At 50.2% G+C, this 21,468-nt stretch overlaps 1 protein-coding gene across 11 annotated transcripts in view; it reads right to left on the reverse strand.

Moving 5' to 3' along the window:
• RAB3IL1 (RAB3A interacting protein like 1) overlaps positions 1–21,468 on the reverse strand; it is a 46,496-nt gene that overhangs the window by 14,776 nt on the left and 10,252 nt on the right. For 4 of the 11 annotated variants that reach the window (XM_020916842.2, XM_020916839.2, XM_020916837.2 and 1 more), the window contains exon 2: positions 230–382. The exons of 2 other annotated variants lie outside the window; for them this stretch is intronic. In XM_020916842.2, coding sequence (XP_020772501.1) covers positions 230–382 — 153 coding nt within the window. Of the gene's footprint in view, positions 1–229; positions 383–4,217; positions 4,423–14,801; positions 14,895–21,468 lie in introns of those variants that run through there. 5 more of the 11 variants (XM_070457475.1, XM_020916838.2, XM_070457476.1 and 2 more) reach the window with 5 other exon arrangements.

Below are 21,468 nucleotides of genomic sequence, written 5' to 3' on the forward strand. Positions count from 1 at the left end.
AGGTCTGGTCTGCAGGAATCCTGACCCAGGGAACAGCCACAGGGTTAGGAAGCCTGCCCTGAGGACACTAAGGCTGGCAACCAAGTGACTCCCGTCCAGGGGCCGAGGGGGTCCCAGGAAAGGTTTCGCGTGTTGCCCAAGTCTTCAGCTCCAGACCCAGATCAGATTCCCAAGCTCCCGCTCATGTTCATGCCAGCCCACTACTCCGTGTCTCCACAGGTGAACTTACGATGCTGCCACGGCGAGAGGCTCTCCCCAGTTTGGGTGAACGACGAGGTACCCGAGGTCCAGAGAGGGACAGCGAGCTGGCTGAACACATACAGCAAGGAAGCGGCAACAGGGGATCTGAACCCAGAGCCCAGGCACTAGTGCGTCATGTGAACTGTCAACCAGAAGAGGCGGGATGGGAGGAAAGGGGATGAATGGTGGTTTCAGAGAAGTGAGGCGGGATGCAGACAGGGTTTTGAGGAAGTTAGAGCCAGTGCCGGAGTGGTGCTGGGGATGGTGGTAGTGGTGGGGGGTTCCACCCAAGGCTGCTGTTCTAGCCAGGCAGGCTGGCTGCAGGCTAGGAGGGGACATGCAGAGAGGACACACAGAGACAAAAGACTTCTGGGTGGGGGAATCAGTGGGAGCCCAGGGGCTGGAGAGGGGGACCAAAATAGCTAACAGTAATTAATATAATTAAAAACCAAAGACGAGGTGAATGACAACAGTGGTGCCCAGGACAGGAATGAGGAACTGGGAGGGGGTCTTTCAGGGAAGGAAAGGGGGGTGGCTGAGGCATTTGGGAAGTGGTGGCTGAGGGGAGGCACCAGCCCAGAGGAAGCAGCTGCAGCCCTGAGCCTGGATGAGGGGATGGGTGGCAGAGGAGCTGAGGGCCAGGACGGGAGGGCTGCAGAAGAATCAGAGAACAGGGTCACAGATGGGAACACAGGAATGCTGAGAATTGAGGCAAGCGGGACCCCTGGGGTAGGACAGGGTGGACCTGGACCACTCTGGGAAGGGGGACGCAGGTGTGTACCGGGCAGGGAGCAGGAGGGCAGAGGAGGAGGAGGAGGGCAGGGACAGCTTCGGGATGGTAAGCAGGCAGCTCAGAACACTGAGGCAGGTGGGCCAGGCCAAGCCTCTCCCAGCCATAGCTCCAAGGCTGCCCGCCCAGCCCAGCCTAGATGTCTCCACTGGGAGCTGGCACAAGGCCTAAGAGGATGGAGGGCTCCCTCAATGACTGGGGCAGAGTAGGGCACACAGCATGTGCCACACACTCGCCTGTCTGGTCCTAGAAGAAACAGATACCCCAAGGCCTCAAAGATGCGACGCATATATATGAGCACCTATTCTGTGCCAGGCACACCACCAGCCCACCCTCATGCAATCAGCACAGATTCTGGCAGCAACTTCACCATGCCCCCTTCTCATCACAGCTGAATTCATTTTGCTTCCCTTCCCCCACTCTGTTGGGCACAAATCCCGTGCAGATGGGAGGACAGTCTAGGACACGCAGAACTCTCTTGAGCATCTGAGCCCCACAGACTGGTGTGGGCTGATTAACGGCAGGAAAGCGATCTCCACCTGTTGAGGGGGGAGGTAGGTAAATCATGGCGGGCTTCCAGGAGGAGGTGACAGGGATGGTTGTACCCTTTTCCCCTGTTCTCGACCTTGGAGCCCCTAGGCCATACTTCAGATGCCATTTCAGAGCCCGGAGCTCCCTGTGACACCTTAAAGCAGGACCTCACAGATCCAATCCCGTTAGGGTAGCCAAGTCCCAGAGCAGTTAGGTGACTTTCTCAAGATCACACAGCCCATCTCTAGGCCTGCAGCAAAGACACGGTTCCCCATCCCTGGGAGGCTGGGGTGGTCTCTCTCCCCTTCCTGGGCAGTGCATCAGAGCCTGTCCTCCCTCAGGGATAGGTATGATTACCCCCATCTGGCAGATGGGAAAACTGAGGCGCTACACCCACATGGCCACTTAGTGGCAGTAAACTACCCCAGAACCCGAACTCTGGCCTCCAATGACCAAGTCTCAAGCGCTTACTGCTGTGTTAGCAGCAGAAGTATCCCAAGTATCCCATCATCCTCACCCCATCACTTCGGAGCTGGCTAGGCATCCAAGACTATGGGCATGGGACTCTGTGGGGGAGGGGACAGCAGCTCTGTTTCAGGGGAACTACCTCTGAGTTCTGAGTTCAGGGCCCACACTCAAGGAGTCCTAAGGAAGATGGTCCACTCGAGCTCCTGTAGAGTCCTGTCACTGCCACCCACCCTGGAGGAGCGGTCCATGGTCCAGGGCCAAGAAGGTGAATTGGCACCACGACCTGGCCATTAACAGAGCAGTCACCCAAGACATGCATCTCAGTTGTCTTCAAGATTGGGGAAACCAAGCCCCAGAGACATCAGTGGCTTAGCCAGGGTCATCGACTCCTCACCACCCCACCTAGTCTAGGAGGAAGGATCCCAGGTAGGGACTTGCCCAGAATTGTCACAGCAGCTCAATCAGTTACCTGGGCAAGCATGGCCCAAGCAGTATCCCTCCCCACTGCTGCTGGGGTCTGTGATCTCCCAGGACAGCAGGCCCCCAGTGGGTGCTAGTAGCTTGACTCCTGATCCTTCAGTCCTTGCCTCCAATACCCGAGTGAAGGGTCCATGAGAAGGCAGTGCTCATGGTAACCCCCAAATTCTGCCTCTCGATCCCCAAATGCCTCATTCTGTCTCATGCTTTCCGTCTGCATCTATGAAGCACCTAGTGTGTACTCTGCACTCAGCTAAGCCCTGGGGAATCCAAGTGAGCCACACTGAGCATCAAGTGAGGATCCGCTGGAGAAGCCTGGTCCATCCAGAGGGTCCTGGGACTCTGATTCTGTCTTTAAAATGAGCATCCATCTACTGAGAGGTCCCAGACTTGTTTGGCAGGCCCAGCCTGGATGCCTGCGGGAAAGGACACACTCTGGGCCTGGATCAGTCCCACCACACAACCTAGAGGCTCAGAGAAGTGAGGCCATATCCTCAGGATCACACAACTCCTCGGTGGCTGTGTGTGTGCCTGGGTGCACCCAACGCAAGGAGTCACGAGCTCCCTCCACCCAGGCTACTCAAACATGGTTAACCCCCAGCAGGATCACTCTAACCTCACCAACTGTCAGAAGCCCACCTCAACCTCCTTCTCCCTAAGCTCAGTCTCCTTCCCCCAGGGCGCAATTCCAAAAGAATCCACGCTCTGCCTAACTCTTTCCCTTTAAAAGTTCTCACGCCTCTCCACACCTCACCCCTACAGGAGCCCATTCTCTCAGAGCCCCTTTCTGGAGATAACTCCCCCCCCACCCCATTCCTCCCCTAGCATCTCAGCTCCAGCTTTGCTAGGTGCCGTGGAGTAAAGTGGATCCAGCCTGCATCAAACTCCCAGCCCGCCAGCCTCTCCTCTGGGGCTTCCCTCACTCCCCAGCTGCGACTGGGAGGAGCCCTGTCCTGGGACCACCCATCTGGCTGGTTCCACCCAGGAATACCAGCCCCCACCCCCACCACCTCTGGCCACATCTCCGCCAGGACCTGGTCTCTCCAGGCTCATGAGGAAGAAGAAGTGTTTACCCCACTTGGTGAGAAGACCATGCAGTCTTTCTGCACATACAGGGAAGGGATTCCACATCAGGTCACCCAGGGACCCTTGAGCATCAGTGAACAGATATGGGTACCAGAGCCACTACCGGCCCAGTCCGTGCTGCCGGCTGCCAGCCTGCAGGCAGGTCCCAACCCACACCTCTGAGCCCAGACGCTTCAGGAGCCCCAGACGGAGGTTCACCAGCTTGCAAGCCAACTTAACACAGACCCAGTCCCCCTTTCCCAAATGCACTGTGTTTCAAGGGTTCACCCAGCCTGGGGGCGGGGGGGGGGGGGGGGGGGGCGTCCTTCCTCTAGGTCTTTTCCCAGGCTTGCTCTGGCTTGCGTTCCGCCGCCCACTCCCTTCCCCCAATCTCACTTGCGCTCCCAACTAGCACTGAGGAGTTGGTGCCATCACTTCAGGACGGTCTGCAGCCCACCCTTCATACTCCCTGCCCCGCAGAGAAACCCCTTGATCGCTCCGGGCCGGGTGTCCTTCCATCCCCAGTCGCGGGCAGGAATGAGGGCGTAAAGCACCTCCCGGTGAGGGTGCACACACGGCAGGGATGCCCCCCCCCCCACTGTCCCACCCCCGGAGGCAGCCGCGGCCCAACCCAGCGGGGACCTACCCGCTCCACATCCCGGCGCTTGGGGGCCCGCCGGCGTAGGTTCCCTGCGCCGCCGCGGCGATCTCCCCGCTAGCTCCTCGCGCCGTCCCCGCCCGCCGCCGACTCCGCGCGGGGCCCGCCGGGCTGCCCCACCGCCTGTCAGTGCTGCCCGCTGCCTGTGGGTCTGCGCGGCCCGGGCCCCGGGTCCCGCCGCGACCCTGCCCTCGGCGGTCACGTGGCAGAGGGGTGGCCCGAGGACACGTGCCCGGCCCCGCCCCTCCGGCGGCCGATGCGGAGAACTCGCGCGCGCTCCCGGCCCAGCCCGGCTCGGGCCGCCAGCCCGGGGCTGACAGTGCGACTGCCCGAGGCGGAGAGGAGCCGATCCCCAGCACCCCGCGGCCCGCGAGGCTCTCGGATGCTCCCAGCTGACTCCGCTCCGCCCAGCGCCCCGCAGCTCCCTCGCAAGACTACCCTTGCTCAAGCACCTACCATGGCTCCAAGTTTCAGCTCCTGAATTCTTAGAGGATGCCCTCCCACCCCGTCCCTCTCACCCGGCCCTCTGGCCATCACTCCTTCCCTGGGCTTCTGCTCTGCAGCAACATCCTTCCTGGTGAGAAGGGGGGCTCACCCCAAAACCAGTTTTCTCCCTCCTATTAAGTGCTTCTTCCAAGGGAGGCCTCACCTTTGGCCCAAGTCTGCAGCCACCTCCCCCCACCCCCAAACTAGGGGGCCTCCCTTCTTGTTCTGAACAGATTCTGCCCACCCCTGCCTTTGCCCACCACCTACTTTCTGGGGGACTAGGACCCATCCACCCCTCCCCCAACACATACACCTGTCAGGTCCCTCATCTGCAAATTCCCTAAACACTGGTCTAGCCTGTCCCTCAACCCCTCTGTCCCTCTGTCACTTATCTGGAGCCCTGATCATCGGCCTCGACTCCAGCCTGGGGCTGATTCCTTGAGAGCATAACCCCACTTCTTGTGCCAGGGACCGTGGCTTCCACCCTCCTTGTCTAGAGGAGGCCTGGGAGACTGGGAAGAGCTATTTCTCTTTCATATTGCTAGAACCTGAGGCACTACCCTTAGACCCGGAGCTAGGGCTGGGGCCCCAGGCTTGAGTTTTGTTGGGTCTTCCTCTGGGGACACACATGTTGTTCATGCATGCATTCAACTCATTGGACTCAGTGGAAAAGACCCTGATGCTGGGATAGATTGAGGGCAAGAGGAGAAGAGGGCAACAGAGGATGAGATGGTTGGATGCCATCACTGACTCAATGGACATGAGTTTGAGTAAACTCTGGGAGTAGGTGATGGACAGGGAGGCCTGGCGTGCTGCAGTTCATGGAGTCGCAAAGAGTTGGGCACAACTTTGCTACTGAACAACAACAATGCATTCAGCGACCCCTTCTGAACACAAACTATGGGTCATATGAGATCTGGGGACCCAAAAGGAAACTACATAGACAGGCTCTGTCCTCCTGGGGCGAGGAGGAAGACAGTCCTCAGTATACATGTCCTCAGTATTGTGGCAAGATAGACAGTGGGGACCTGCACTCCCAAGGCACACCTTGCAAAGTGGATAGTGTCTTAGTTCAAAATAGAGAACAACAGGCTACTGGAACAATGGATCCAGTGGTTAAGAATCTGCATTTCCGCTGCAGGGTGCATGGGTTCCATCCCTGGTCAGGGAACTAGAATCCTACATGTTGTCTGGTCGGGCCAAAATGAAAAAAGAGAGAGAGAGAAAACAGTCTTCCTTTCCTAGGTGGGCAGGACTAGGAAGGAACAGGAACAGGACTTGGTGAGTGGAGGGCAAGCCAGACTCGATGCCTTGCTCTCATGCCCCCTGGCACCTTGCGCAGTGAACCTGACTTGTGCAGACCTCTGTGACTTTCTTTTCATTCTGCACAGATCTCTCTCCTTCACTCTGTAGGGCACTCGTTTCCACAATTGTGGTTTCCCAAGGGCAGCGACCAGCTCCTCCTTAGGTCTGTGTTTCTCCACCCACTGCAGTCCAGCCCAGGGTCTCTCCCAAAGCATGTCATTATGTTTGTTGACAAATCCTTCACCAAATAAGTCTTGAGCAACTGCTGTCCTCCTGGACCTTGCTCTGCTCACTCTTTAGGGGAGCGGGAAGAAGGACACAGAAGGAGCTCTGGACAGGGAGGTTACCCTCCAGGTCTTCACAAGCCCTGGCAGGAGATAAGACCCGGTCCAAGTCATGGTAACCCAGACTGGTGGGAGATAACGGGTGTAGGGGGTGTCAGCCCAGGGCTACAGCCCCAGGGAAAGAGTCTTCAGCTGGGGAGACCCTTGAGCGAGGTTTTGAAGGACAAGTGAGGAGTCACTGTCACCACCCTAATTACCAGCCAAAAATACCCCATGATCTAAGCAGCTGCTTAGGACTCCCAAGGCCTCACTAGCTCCTCCGACAAATGCTCCTCGGTTGAAAACCATGGGCTCAGAGAAGTTAAGGAAACTTCTGAATGTCACACAGCCAGGGAAGGAAGGGCTATGGCCCCTATGCCAGTTTCCTGAAAAGACAGCCCAGAAACCAGAGGGCTCTCTGGAAGCAGCAGCTCCATGCTATCCGGCAATGAGGGAAGCCCATTAGATGCCTGGCAGCCAGCGGAGAGGGAATATAAAAGGTGTGTCCTCTGCCCCCCAAGTCACTGCCTTCCCCCAAACGCCCCCTCTCACCCCTGCCATCTGCAGCCTGGCAGCCCTGGCCACAGACCCCATCCGGGAGAAACTTGCCAGCCTGGATGACGTAGGCCCTGGATCTAGACTTCAGTTCACTGTGTGACCAAAGATGAGTGTCTTGCCCTCTCTGAGCCTCAGATGCTACAGATCTGTACCACAAGTTGGAGGAGACAAATCAGGGCCCTCCCTGGTGGCTAACCCTGTAGAAGGCTCCTGAAATTCCTCCTAGTTCTATGCTTGCCAGGAGGCGCTAGTGGTAAAGAGACGCGGGCTCAATCCTTGGGTCGGGAAGATCCCCTGGAGGAGGGCGTGGCAACCCACTCCGGTATTCTTGTCTAGAGAATCCCATGGACAGAGGAGGCTGGCGGGCTACAGTCTATAGCGTCACAAAGAGTCAGACACGATTGAAGCGACTTAGCAACAGCAGCCCCTGTGTGGAGCCCCGTCTCTCCCCCTCCCCCAAGGCCCCTGCTGAGTGGCGAGATTCCCCCTTCCCCAGGTCACTAGCTCACCTGTCTGTGTCCCAGGGCCACTCTCCTAAGTTCCCCTCGAGTTCAGGGCCCAGACCTGATGGAGCATAGCGGACAGTCCCTGAGCTCACTGCCAGGAACACAGGACAATTTCCTCGGGCCGGGCACTCAGCAGGCTTCTCTGCGGGGTCCATGGCTGGAGGGCCAGACCCAGGATCCCTCTGGAGTCGGCCAGGTGGGAAGGTGGCAGAAGCCTTCTCCCCACCCCCAGGCTGAGGCTCACAGTAACCTTTGCTATCTCTGAGGAGCAGCGGCCTGTGAGGGAGGTGCCTCTCCGACAGGCCTCTATCTCCTTAAACCCAGTAATTATTAACTCCCATGGCTCAGCGGGCAGCAGATGATGCCGGGCTCTCCTCCCAGGGAAGGTGAGATACCTCAAAGGGAGGGGGGAGCCTCGCTTTAGCATGCCCACAGCCCCTGGCTTTTCCAAGGCCCATGGCTGGGGCAGTCTGTCCCCTCCCTGCCCAGGTTGGCAAGATGGAAAGAGCCTGTCCGGCCCTGGCCCTGTCACTGGCTGGCTCTGTGGTCTCATGTAACACCGCCACCCCGACCTTCCTGTGGTCCCTGCCCTCAATATCCTCTTAAAACTTTTGTGTGTTAGTCACTCAGTCGTGACCCATGGACTGCTGCCCGTCAGGCTCCTAAGTCCATGGGATATTCCAGGTGAGAATACTGGAGTGGGTTGCCATTCCCTTCTCCAGGGGATCTTCCCAACCCAGGGATCGAACCCAGGTTTACTGCGTTCAGTTCAGTTCAGTTCAGTTCAGTCGTTCAGTCGTGTCCAACTCTTTGCGACCCAATGGACTGCAGCACACCAGGCCTCCCTGTCCTTCACTATCCCCCAGAGCTTGCTCAAACTCATGTCCATTGAGTCGGTAATGCCATCCAAACATCTCATCCTCTATAGTCCCTTCTCCTCCTGCCTTCAATCTTTCCCAGCATCAGGGTCTTTTCCAATGAGTCAGTTCTTCAGATCAGGTGGCCAAAGTATTGGAGTTTCAGCTTCAGCATCAGTCCTTCCGATGAATGTTCAGGACTGATCTCCTTTAGAATTGACTGGTTTGATCTCCTTGCAGTCCAAGGGACTCTCAAGAGCCTTCTCCAACACCACAGTTCAGAAACATCAGTTCTTCAGTGCTCAGCTTTCTTCATAATCCAATTCTCACATCCATACCTGACTACTGTAAAAAACATAGTTTTGACTAGATGGACTTTTGTCAACAACGTAATGCCTTTGATTTTTAATATGCTGTCTAGGTTGGTCATGGCTTTTCTTCCAAGGAGCAAGCGTCTTTTCATTTCATGGCAGCATTCGCCATCTGCAGTGATTTTGGGGCCCTAAAAAATAGTCTGTCACTGTTTCCATTGTGTCCCCATCTATTTGCCATGAAGTGATGAGACCTGATGCCATGATCTTCATTTCTTGAATGTTGAGTTTTAAGCCAATTTTTCATTTTCATCAAGAGGCTCTTTAGTTCTTCTTCAGTTTCAGCCATAAGGGTGGTATCATCTGCATTGTGAGCAGATTTAACTACCATCAAAAGGGACCAGTCAGTGTAGCAATTAGGAGGAACACAGACCTGGAGTCAGAGAGGCTGGATTCAACCACTTCCAGACATTTGGGCACTTTAGGCTCACCATGCTTCTGTTTCCCAAACTATGAAATGAACCCTCACTCTCTAAGCCACACCAGGCTAGCTGCTATTACCTAGACATGACTTGTACGCCCCTCCTTCCCACTATCCTCACAGTATCCCCTTCTCTGCAGCCTCCTCTCCATCACAATCCTCTCTGATAAGCTTCTTTCTTTTGCTCATATCCCCTCCTCCAGGAAACCTTCCCCTCTGGATTGCTTTTTCCTCTGCACTGGACTGGAGCCCTCAGACACATGGTCCACCTTGTGTCATGATGAGTGTCTCATAGCACCATCAGATGCCCCTACACAAACGGAGTGACCCCGTGGGCAGAGGCTGGCCTGCACTCATCACCAAATCCTCAGTGGCCCCTTGCCTGGCACATAGTCAGCCTCAATCCACCCGTGCGATGCTTTGAATGTTCCATCTTATCTCATTTGGCCTGAATTCTAATCTGGAGTTTTGCCATTCCCTGGCTGTGTGACCTTGGGCAAGTCACTTAATCTGTCTGGGACTCAGTTCTCACAGCTATGAAATGGGGACAACTCTCCCCTGTGAAGTTGTGAATATCAAAGAAGATAACATTCAGATAACTTCCCTGGTGGTCCAGAGGCTAAGACATCAAGCTTCCACACTACTGGGGGTGTGGGTTCAATCCCTGGTGGGAGAACTAAGATACTGCATGCTGTATGGTGCAGCCAAAAAAAAAGAAGATAACATTCATGAGATGTCAGCCACAATGGAGACTGAGTTTCCTGTTGCCTTCTTCCTTGCTTTCCCTCTTCTTTCCTGTTAGCCCCTGAGTTCCTGCGGGGAGAAGCTGCCAGTTCCTGACTAGCAGTCACACCCTGCCTGCCCTGTGGATGGATAACAATATCTCCCACTCAGGCTCTGGCCTTCGAAGCTCTCTCAGCTTAATGCAAACCAGATGCTGGCCTTTCTTTCCTGGCAATGAATTTTCCATGGCCTGCTCCCAACCCCTTCCTGTTTTTGCTCCTCACTGATCCCCCTGCTAAATTCTCCCGTGCCTCCACCTTCCTCTGCAGGGCAACCTCTGGGCCCACCTGGAAACAATTAATGAAAAACAGGATGTGTGAAGGAAGGGGAGGGGGTTGCCTCTCCATCACCCTGACATGGCAGGAGACAAAGGGGCTGAGCCTGGCTGGTGACAGTGTATAGGCGATGGTCCCGCTCTGCCAAGTCCTAGCCATCCTCTCTGAGGGGAAACTGAGTCAGAGCTGTTCTGAGGATTGTCGACAAAAGTCTTGCCACTTCCTGGACTTTTAGGCACAGCTGGCACTGCAGGGGGGAGCTATGAGGACCTTGTCCTTGGCCATGACTTAGGAAAATCAGAGGCAGAAGCAGCCCCAAAGCCCTTCCTGTTGCAGGTGAGGAAACTGAGGCTTGGAGACTCGTCCCGGGTCACTGGTAGGTCAGAACCACAAGGCAGCCAGGTCTGGGGCTGCTTGCCCGGAAAAGCTGTTGTCCTAAGTCAGCTCTCGGGCTGCTCTCTCTGTGTCGTTACCACCTGCCCTTCCCCCGGCCACCGCGCCGAGCCCAGTCATGAGGGGATGCTCACGAGGCTGCTAGCGCCCGTTGCCACCTCCCGGCGTGAGGCGGCCACACACACCTGGATCCTCCCAACCAGGGGAAGACCACTGCCTGACCTTTTCCTTCCAGTTTAGCAGGAGGGCATGTTGGGGGCTCTTGATCCTCCTGGCCCCACAAACCCCCTTAAAGCAACCCATGGGCTGGCCCTCCAAGTGAGAATGCAGCCATTTCCATGAAAACAACAGCCCGAGGGTGAGAGCCGGGCTCTGGCCCCTCCCTCCGCCAGCTGTGCAGAGTGTTTGGACAACTGGATGGAATATTTGGCAGGGAGAGTCCTCCCTGGATCCCTGAGCTCAGATTTCAAGAGGAGGGGACAGAGAGGATGCTGGCTCCAGAAGGAAGCTCAAGAGGTTATTTGTGGGCTTGGAGGCCCCCCGCCTAGGCCTGACCAATACCGCTGCCCGCCCAGCCTGCTGTGTGGTGGGGAGCTGGAGTCAGGCCCCTGGGGGAAGGACAGGACAGAGGGTGGAGGCAGCAGAATGGTGTCAGAGGTTTGCTGGGGCCAGTCGGGTGAAGTCAGACCCAGGGGACAGTCTGGGCTCAGGGAGTGGCCGGGCCCGGACAGCGTTTTGATCCCACGACCACGGTCGGTCCATCCACCATCACTCCCACTTAACAGAGCAGTTGGGGTCCAGAGGGGGAGGCGCTCGTCTCAAGGGACTCAACATGCTGGGTATAGAACTGGGCTGGAACCCAGGGCTCCTGACCCTAAGCTTGCCCTTCTCACTGTCCAGATTATCCTCATCCTCACCCCCAACCTCCAACACACACACCCACCCCAGCCAGTGAATTGTCCTCCTTGCTCTCCCCAAACAACACAGGCAAAACAAGCTACTTGAGCACAGTCCTGTAGGGTCACGAAGAATACATGGACACTGAGCTCCCCACCAGCAGAGAGTGATGCTAACCCCTTGTGAACAAGGAGCGGAGGCCTTGAGAGCCAGGGTTCCTGTGCCACCTCCTGCTCTGGGGCTGGAGCTCCCCCCAGGTCTCCCAATGCAGCTGCCCAGGCCTCCCAGAGCTCCTTGAGAAGACACACAAGTTCTAGACCCAACTGTCTGGAAGATAGTCGGAGCCTCAGTTTACCCACCTTAAAATTGGGAGGATTGCCCTTGCTCTGCTGGACCCAGCATCATGCCAGGTGCTGACGGTAAGGGGCAGAGCGCACTGGGGGGGGGGGGGGGGGGTCTCTTTGGAGACTTAAATATTTCCCAGGTATAAAACTACTGAAATTCACAAGTCCCACCAAGGTGCCTGGAGGCCTGAGCTGGATTACTTGAGGTGGAAGCTGTTTGCCCACTCCATGCTTCAGAGCAGGAAAGCTCAGGCTACCTAATGGAATTAAAACCAGTCAAACCTTGAGGGTTTCCCCACTGGCTCAGCGGTAAAGAATCCACATGCAATCAATGCAGGAAACTGCCTGCAATGCAGGAGACACGGGTTTGATCCTTGGTCTGGAAGATCTGCTGGAGAAGGGAATGGCAACCCATTCTGGTATCCTTGCCTGGGAAATCCCTTGGACAGAGGAGCCTGGCAGGCTACAGTCCATGGGGTTGCAAGAGTCAGACATGACTTAGTGACTGAATCACCACCGCTACCACCAAACTTGATGGACAAATATGACTGGGAGAGAGTATGACCCCAGGGCAGCTGGTGACTCCCTTCTGAAATGGCTGCATGTGAGATGGGAACTATGCTTGGATCTTTGACTTCATGTTATCAGACTTGGTTCACTCTGGCAGCCACCCATGTGGTCCTTTCATTGCATTCTCTCTGCATTTTAAAGAGCACTCCCTGGTGGTTCAGACGGTAAAGAATCTTCCTGCAATGCATAAGAGCCAGGTTTGATCCCTGGATGGGGAAGAAGGAAATCCTGGAGAAGGAAATAGCAACCCACTCCAGTACTCTTGCCTGGAGATCCCATGGACAGAAGAGCCTGGTGGGCTACAGTCCATGGGATTGCAAAGAGTTGCGTGTGACTGAGCGAGTTTCACATTTTAAAGATGAAGAACTGAGAGCTGGAAAGGTTAAAGGGTTGGACCATTGTGAACAAGGGGAGGAGCTAGGGTTTTCATCCAAATTTGTCTGATTCCAAAAGATCATGATCTGAGACTTCCCTGGTGGGCCAATGGTTAAGACTCTGAGCTCCCCACGTATTGGGCACAGGCTCCACTGCTGGGATCTAAGAGCCCATATGCCTTGTAACCAAAAAACCAAACCAAAACAAAACATAAAACAGAAGCAATATTGTAGCAAATTCCATAAAGACTTTAAAGACTGTCTGCAAGTAAGCCCATGTGCCAGGACTACTGAAACCCACGCACTCCAGAGCCTGTGCTCCACAGAGAGAGAAGCCACTGCAATGAGAAGCCCCAGCGCGGCAGCGAAGAGCAGCCCCCACTTGCCTCAACTGAGAAAGCTCGCACAAAGCAATGCAGACCCAGTGCAGCCAAAAATAAATAAATTTTTTTGAAGTTTAAAAACTCTCTACATCAAAAAAAAAAAAAAGAAAGAAAGTAAAGAAAAACACTGGGAACCCAGTAAATGTGTTCATTCATTCAACAAATATTTAATAAGCATTTGTGCTGGGTACTGGGGAGATATTAGTGGATATATAAAGTTTATGCACTCATGCAGAGTATACAGTCTGGGGAGGGTGTGCAGGGCAATTCAGATATCTAACTTTTTTATGCACTATGTCACAGGTACAAGGACGGGAAGTACATTGAGGAACTCCTAGACTTGGGGCCTGGGAAAGAGTTTGCGAATGGGAGTGAGGGCTATTAAAAGAGATGAAGCTGGTAAGGGAGTCAGAGGCCAGATCACATAGGGCCTTGTAAGCTGAGCAAGGAGTTCAAACTTTATGTGTGTGTTGTTTTTTTTTTTCAATTGACCTCACCAAGGAGCCTGTGGGATTTTAGTTCCCTGACCAAGGGTCGAACCCAGGCCCTGGCAGTGAAAGCACTGAATCCTAACCACTAGACCACCAAGGAATTCCTAAGGAGTTCAAGTTTATACTTCAGGGAAAAAAGGGAGCCATCGAAGGGTTTAAGCAAGAGTGTGATGTGATCAGATCTACAATGGATGTGTGTGGAATGGATAGGAGCATTTCTGCTTCTCCTCATATGGCAGACTGAGAGCAGCGAGGAACTTTCTTGCTATAGAAGAATATCCCGCAGAGAGAGGCCATGATTCCTTGAGGCCCCGTTGTCTTCCAAGATCTCTAAAATCCACTCCCTGACCCCAAAGGAAAGTTAGAGTAAGGAAGCTAGGGAGAGGTAGAGGAGCTGGACCTCAGACAAGGAGGACTGAAGTTGGTGGCACCCTCTGGCTCCTGGCAGAAGCAGACGCAAGTCCCCTTTGGAGGAAAGTGTCCAGTTTTAAGTATGAAGGATCCATTGGTTAATATCAAGCAATGAGCTCAGGATCAGCGATCACCAGCACAGAAGGAAGCTAGTGCTAAGAGTGAGAATCAGAAGAAACAGTGTAACAGAGTTGGATGCTATGGAACTCCAGATATTCAGGCCTTACATACAATATAGAAAGGTTGTGTATGAACTTTAGATAAACAACGAGATCATCAAAGAGAACTTAACAGATTTTTAAATGACCAGAGGAAGTCTAGATATAGATATATATGCGTGCGTGCATACTAAGTTGCTTTAGTCGTGTCTGACTGTTTCCAACCGTATGAACTATAGCCCACCAGGCTCCTCTGTCCATGGGATTCTCCAGGCAAGAATACTGGAGTGGGTTGTCATGTCCTCCTCCAGGGGATCTTCCCCACACAGGAATTGAACCTGTGTCTCTTAAACATCTCCTGCATTGGCAGGTGGGTTCTTTACCACTAGCACCACCTGGGAAGCCCCCTAGCATTGGTAGTAAAGGCTAAAACATGAAGCTCTAGATCAAAGCTGATTGAAAAGCAATTAGGTGACTGTATCCCCTCCCTTACTTCATGCCACTGAGCAAATTCCCCTTTCTAAGTCTAGCTAAGACTGGAAATTTGTTTTCTAGAGCTGATAAAACAGAGACATTGCATGAGTAACTGACTAATGGGATTAAGTGACTGCATACAAGTTGAAAATTGACACCCCACCCTCCACCTCCCCAATCCTCTTCCCTCACCTGGCAGTCAGAACTGTGGCAGTCAGATTTTTACCCTCCAGGCAGCAAATTGGATGAGCCTTCCCTGGGAACTCAGGCCAAGCTAAAAGAGAACTAAAGACCCTAAGATTAGTGTTATCCATGAAATGCCCCATCAGATCACCATACTGGGAAGGTCAAAGTCAACATGCTTAGAGCTTCCCATCAATTTTTAAGCTCTCATTCTTAATAATGAGCAGACAGCCAAGAACTCTTAAGACAATGAAGGAGAACCTCCAACATGAAGGAAATCAAACCCAGTAAGCAAAAAGAAAGCACTTGCAGGAAACAGACTCTGAGAAGGAAAACAAAACAAAGAAAAACACAAAAAGAAAAACCCTTCTTTACTATCCCCCAGAGAAAGAAAAAGGTATTGCATTCATGAGATAAGAACATGAATTTATAGAAATGAACATTGAGAGAACAAAAGAAATCTTGGAAATTAATAGTGTTTTAAAAATGTGATGACAGAAATTAAAAATTCTGAAGATGGGTTGAGGGAATACGGCACCTCCCAAAATAAAGAAGTTAAAAATATTAGAAAATTCAGGGAGAAATTTAGGAAGGTCAACATCTGCATTATGAGGATTACAAAAAGAGAGAATAGAAGAAAATGGGGATAAAGAATGAAATGAATAATTTAAAATCATTTCCCAAACTGAAGTATATGATTTTTTAAAAAGGCCCACATGGTGCCTAGTAGAGTCCATGAAAATACTAAGATACATCAGTGTACATTTTCAGGAAACTGAGGACAAAAAGAAAATCTTACAAATTTCTAGAAACACAAAAATAATCACAACAAAGAACCTAGAATCAGAATGGATTTTGACTTCTCAATAGCAATACCAGAAGCAAGAAAACAAGGGAGAAAAACACCTTCAAAAGTCTATGTGTGTTCAAAAAAAAAAAAAAGTCTATGTGTGTTCAGTCGCTCAGTTGTGTCTGACTCTTTGCGACCCTATGGACTGTAGCCTGCCAGGTTCCTCTGTCCATGGGGATTCTCCAGGCGCGAATATTGGAATGGGTTGTCATTCCCTCCTCCAGGGAATCTTCCCAACCTAGGAATTGAACCCAGGTCTCCCACATTGCAGGCCGATTCTTTATCATCTGAGCCACCAGGGACGCCCTCAAAAGTCTGAAGGAATATTATTTCCAACTTAGAATTCTGTGCCAACTAAATTATCATTCCGCATATACAAGGTCTCAAAAAATTTAACTTTCACGTACTCTTTCTCAAGAACCACTGAAGGGGACTTCCCTGGTGGTCCAGTGGCTAGCACTCCACACTCCCAATGCAGGGGGCCCAGGTTCAATCCCTGATCAGGGGACTGAGCCCACATATTGCAACAAAGGTTGAATATCTTGTGTGCTGCAAGACCCGGCACAGCCAAATAGATAAATGAATATTTTAAAAAAGAGAAGAACCACTGAAGGATGCACTCCAATAAAATGAGGGGGAAACTAAGAAAAAATCCTATAGGTCAGGAGACTGGAAAGCCAACACAGGACTGAAGAGAAGAGAGTCTTCAGGTGATCTTGAGGACAGATGCTGGGATCTTGTGACAGCAAAGATGACAATCAGACCAAACGTGAAGAGAGAAGATCCCAAACTGGTATGTTAAAAGTAGTTATTACCATGCCTTCTGCCACTGTCCCACCACTTTGAACTCAAGAACTTTTACGGGGTATGTGCCATTAAAACAGAAGAGTAAAACCATAAGAAAGAAACACAAAGGAGGCAGGAAAACAAGGACTCCAACCAGGAGAATGAGTAAGATTATTCCAAGGACAACAGCAAAGTCCCAGGACAATGGCTATGCAGCAATATGGAGAGTAACCAGCCTAGGAAGAGGTGAAAAACGGTCAGGAGGAATAATGTCTCCAGGGAAAAATCACTGGAATGGATAGATTAACTGCTGTGATTGAAAATACTGAAAGGTGTAGGAAGAATTAGCAATAGGTACAAAGAAATCTGAAAAAGTTTTTAAATGACAATTACTAACTTTAGGGAAAACTAACAGCACTAAATATAATTGTTTTAGTGCTCAGCTATGAATAATATTTGAGTAGGCATAAAAATATTAATGCCAAATCTTCATCTAAATACTATTTTTTTAACCCATGGTGATATCAAGGAATTAAGTTCTCCTCTATGAAATAAGGGGGCTTCCCAGGTGGCTTAGTGGTAAAGAATCCGCCTGCCAATATAGGAGGTGCAGGAGATGTGGTTTCCATCCTGGGTCAGGAAGATCCCCTGGAAGAGGAAATGTCAACCTACTTCAGTGTTCCTTCCTGGAGAATCCCATGGACGGAGCTGCCTGGTGGTCTACAGTCCATGGGGCTGCAAAGAGTCAGATACAACTAAGCCGGTACACACTAAACACTTTTAAATAAGAAGTCAAAAGATTAAACAATTAATAAAAAGCTGTCAGTATACACATGTTATTTGGCAATATAAAAAATAGGAAAGACATGAATGTGCATTTCAAGGAAGAGGCACTACAAGTGGCCAATAAGACTTTGAAAAGATACTCAAGCCAAATCATCAGTAATCAGGGAAATTCAAATAAAATCACAATGAAGCACTACCTTATACTCAATAGGATTGCTAACAATGAAGAAATCTAATTATACCAAATGAAACACAAAATGTGAATCCACAGAAACTACAGTGTTTATAGGAGTGTAAACTGGTACAACTAAAACACATTTGCACCAGGAAACATGTATCAATATAAGATTGTTCATAATAGCAATTCAAATGCCCAATGAACAGAGACTGGATAAACACACTGTGTTATCATATTAGCATCCTATAGCAACTATAACAAGCTACAGAGACTTAAAATAACAGAAATTTGTTCTTCCACCATTCTGGATGCAGGAAGCCCAAAATTAGTATCCCTGGACCAAAATCAAGGTGTCAGGAGGTCTATGCTTTCTCTGGAGGTTGTAGGAGAGAACTTGTTCCTTGCTTCTTCTGGCTTATGGCTGGTGTTGTTCAGTTGCTCAGCCATATCTGACTCTTTGCGACCCCATGGACGGCAGCACACCAGGCTCCTCTGTCCTTCACTATCTCCCGGAGTTTGCTCAGACTCATGTCCATTGAGTCGGTGATGCCATTCAACCATCTCATCCTCTGTTGCCCTCTTCTTCTCCTGCCCTCCATCTTTCCCAGCATCAGGGTCTTTTCCAATGAGTCTGCTTTTCGCGTCAGGTGGCAAAAGTATTGGCGTTTCAGCTTCAGCATCAGTCCTTCCAATGAATATTCAGTGTTGATTTCCTTTAGGGTTGGCTGGTTTGATCTCCTTGCTGTCCAAGGGACTCACAAGAGTTTTCTTCAGCTCCACAATTTGAAAGTTTATGGGCATGGCTGGCATTTCTTCTCCTGTGACCTCACCATTTCTCCATCATCTTCTTGTTGCCTTCCCTTATCTGTGTCAAGTCTCCTTCTTCCTCCCTCTTCTGACACAAATGATTGCATCTAGAGCTCACCTTGATAACCCAAGATAATCTTCAGCTCTCAAGATCCTTAACTGAATCACATTTGTAAAGACTCGTTATATGTTACTCCACATAATGTAACACTAATAGGTTTCAGGAATTAGAATCTTTTGGGAAAGGGAGGCATTTATGACCCTTGCAGAATCTGCCCTCTGGCCCCAAAAGATTCTTGTTTTACACAAGCAAAATACATTTACCCCATCTCAACATCTTCAAAAGTCTTAACCCATCAAAATGTCAACTCAAGTCCAAATTCTTGACATATAATCAGTTCAAAATCCCTAAGCTCATCATCTAAACCAGGCATAGGTGAGTCTCTGCGTATGATCTATTGTGGGGAGAAAATTCCTCTCCATCTCTGAAAATATGAAAGTAGAAATAAGTTGTCTGTTTCCAAAATACAGTAGTGGGACAGGCGCAGTATAACAGTTATAGGCATTCCTATTCCAAAAGAGAGGAAACGGAAGAGACAAAGAGCAAATTTCTTTCTTTTTTCCCAAGGCCTAGGACATCCTTGGCTCAGATTTCTGAGCCTGAGGCTCTTCTTTTTGAGTCGTTCTTCCTTTTTCTTAATGGTAAGTGCATGGCTGAAGCTGAGTAGTCTTGTAAACCTATTTCCTGCCAGTAGAATTTGGGGAGTACAACAACCTTCCTTTATTTCATTGTTCCTTCCAGTTCAAGCTGGCAGCTTTTCTGCTCGTATAACATTCTTCAAGGACTCGTGTGTCTCCTTTGTATGTCACAGAGACTCACACCATTAAATGAGAGTCCCCCACAGATCTCTCCTGGAAAATATCATCTCTTATTTCTGACTTCTGCTGAGATTATTGAGAGGATCCATGGGTCATCAACATAACATTCTCAACACTAGCAGAAGGCTGTCCAACCATATCTATGGCCTGCTCTCTAGAGCAGTTTTCTAACAGGAAATCACCTAATTTTAGCATTTTTTGTAACCTGGATAGGCTCCAAGTTTCCAAAATCATGATGTACTTGTTCCTTTTTGCAGAACAGTTCTCTTCTCAATATCTTCTTCTTGTCACATTTTACTATAACCAGCAAAAAGAAACCAGGCCACTCCTTTAAAGTTTTGCTTCAAGATGGCCTCGGCTAAAGTTCAAGTTCATCACTTAAAAGTGCTGCTTTCCACCACTGTAAGACACAATTCATCTAGACTTTTGCTCCAGTGTAGCAGAAATCACCTCTCCTTCAGCTTCCAGTTACATTTCCCTCATTTTGTAAAGAATCCACCTGCCAATTCAGGAGACATAAGAGACATGGGTTCAATCCCTGGGTTGGGAAGATCCCCTGAGGAGGGCGTGGCAACCCACTCCAGTATTCTTGCCTGGAGAATCCCATGGACAGAGCAGCCTGGTGGGCTGAGTCCTTGGGGTGGCAAAGAGTTGGACATGAGTGAAGTGGCTTAGCATGCACTGGCAGAGCCTCAAACATTCATCTTTCTACCAACACCTTGTTCAAGGCATTCTAGGCTTTTTTCTATCATGCTTCTCAAAATTCTCCCAGTCTCTACCCATTATCCAATTCCAAGGCCATCTCCACATGTTCAGTTGTCTGTTACAGCAGCACCCCACTCTCAGTTCCAGAAATCTGTATTAGTTTCTATGGTAACTGTAACAAATTGCCACAAACTAGGTGGCTTTAAGCAACAGAAATTTATTTTTCACCATTTTGGAGGCCAAAATTCCCAAATTAGCATGAGTGGGCCAAAATCAAAATGTTGCTAGGCCTGTACCTCTCTGGAGGGTCTAGAGGAGAATCTGTTCCTTACTTCTTCCAGCTTCTGGAAGTGGCTGCAGGCACTTGTTGGCGTCACTCCAGTTTCTGCCTCTATTGTTACACTGCCTTTTCCTCTTCTGCACAAGTCAAATTCCCCCTTCCTCCCTTTTAATTTATTTATTTAGCTGTGTCAGGTCTTAGTTGCATCATATGAGGATTCTCTAGTTGCCCCAAGGCAGATGGGATCTTAGACTCCCGACCAGGGATCAAACCCACATCCCCTGCATTGCAAGGTCGATTCTTAAGTCCCTCTTCCTCCTTCTTAGAAGGACACATTTGACTGCATTTAAGGCCCACTCTGATCATCCTGATAACCTCCACATACCAAAATCCTTACCTTAATCGTATCTGCAAAGACCCTATTTCCATATAAGATATCATTTACATGTTTCTGGGATTAGGACTCAATATCTCTGGAGGGATATTTTTCATACTAGTTATAGAGTTATAGTCTTATGATGGAATATTTTACAGCAGTTAAAGGGAATGAATATTTATGTGATGCTTATTTCTCTACCTTCTAGAGTGTAAACTCCTTAAGGCCAGAGTCTTGTTTTATTCATTGCTATATACTCAGTCTCTGTAGAGTGACCACCAGATACATGGTATCCAATAAATATTTGCTACATGAACTATTAAAATGGATAATTATGAAGAAAATGCAGGTAAATAGACTCATAGCTGATTTTTCATCAGGAAACTTGGAGGTCAAAGGTAGTGGGATAAGTTTTGAAAGGAGGGGTGAAAAGGTTAATGAGGAATTCTGTGTCTTGTGAAACTATCCTTCAGGAATTAAGAGCACATTCCCAGGACTTCCCTAGTGGTTCAGTGGTTAAGAATCCACCTATTAATGCAAGGGACATGAGTTCGATCCTTACTCCGGGAAGATCACAAATGCCTTGGGGCAACTAAGCCTGTGTGCCATAACTGCCAAGCCTGTGCTCCACAACCACTAAGCCTGTGCACCCTATAGGCTGCGCTCTGCAACCAGAGAAGCCAGGGAAACGAGAGGTCCATGCACAGCAGAGTAGCCCTGTTCATCGTAACTAGAGAAAGCCCACACAGCTTTCCGGTGGATAGGACTTTGTGCTTTCACTACTGAGGGTCCACGTTCAATCCCTGGTCAGGGAACTGAAATCCCACAAGCTGTGTGGTATGGCCAAATAAATTAATTAATTAAATAAAAACACATATAATCTAACAATACGCTGTCTATAAAGACCTATTCTTTAGCTCAATCAACTCAAGTAGGTTGAAAGTGAAAGGAAGGAAAATATATTCTGGAGACTAACAGCAACAACAAAAAAGAGATGAAGTGACTGTAACTAATAGAAAAAAAATAGAC

This window comes from Odocoileus virginianus, chromosome 28 (genome assembly GCF_023699985.2).
Source record: "Odocoileus virginianus isolate 20LAN1187 ecotype Illinois chromosome 28, Ovbor_1.2, whole genome shotgun sequence".
Lineage (NCBI taxonomy): Eukaryota > Metazoa > Chordata > Mammalia > Artiodactyla > Cervidae > Odocoileus > Odocoileus virginianus.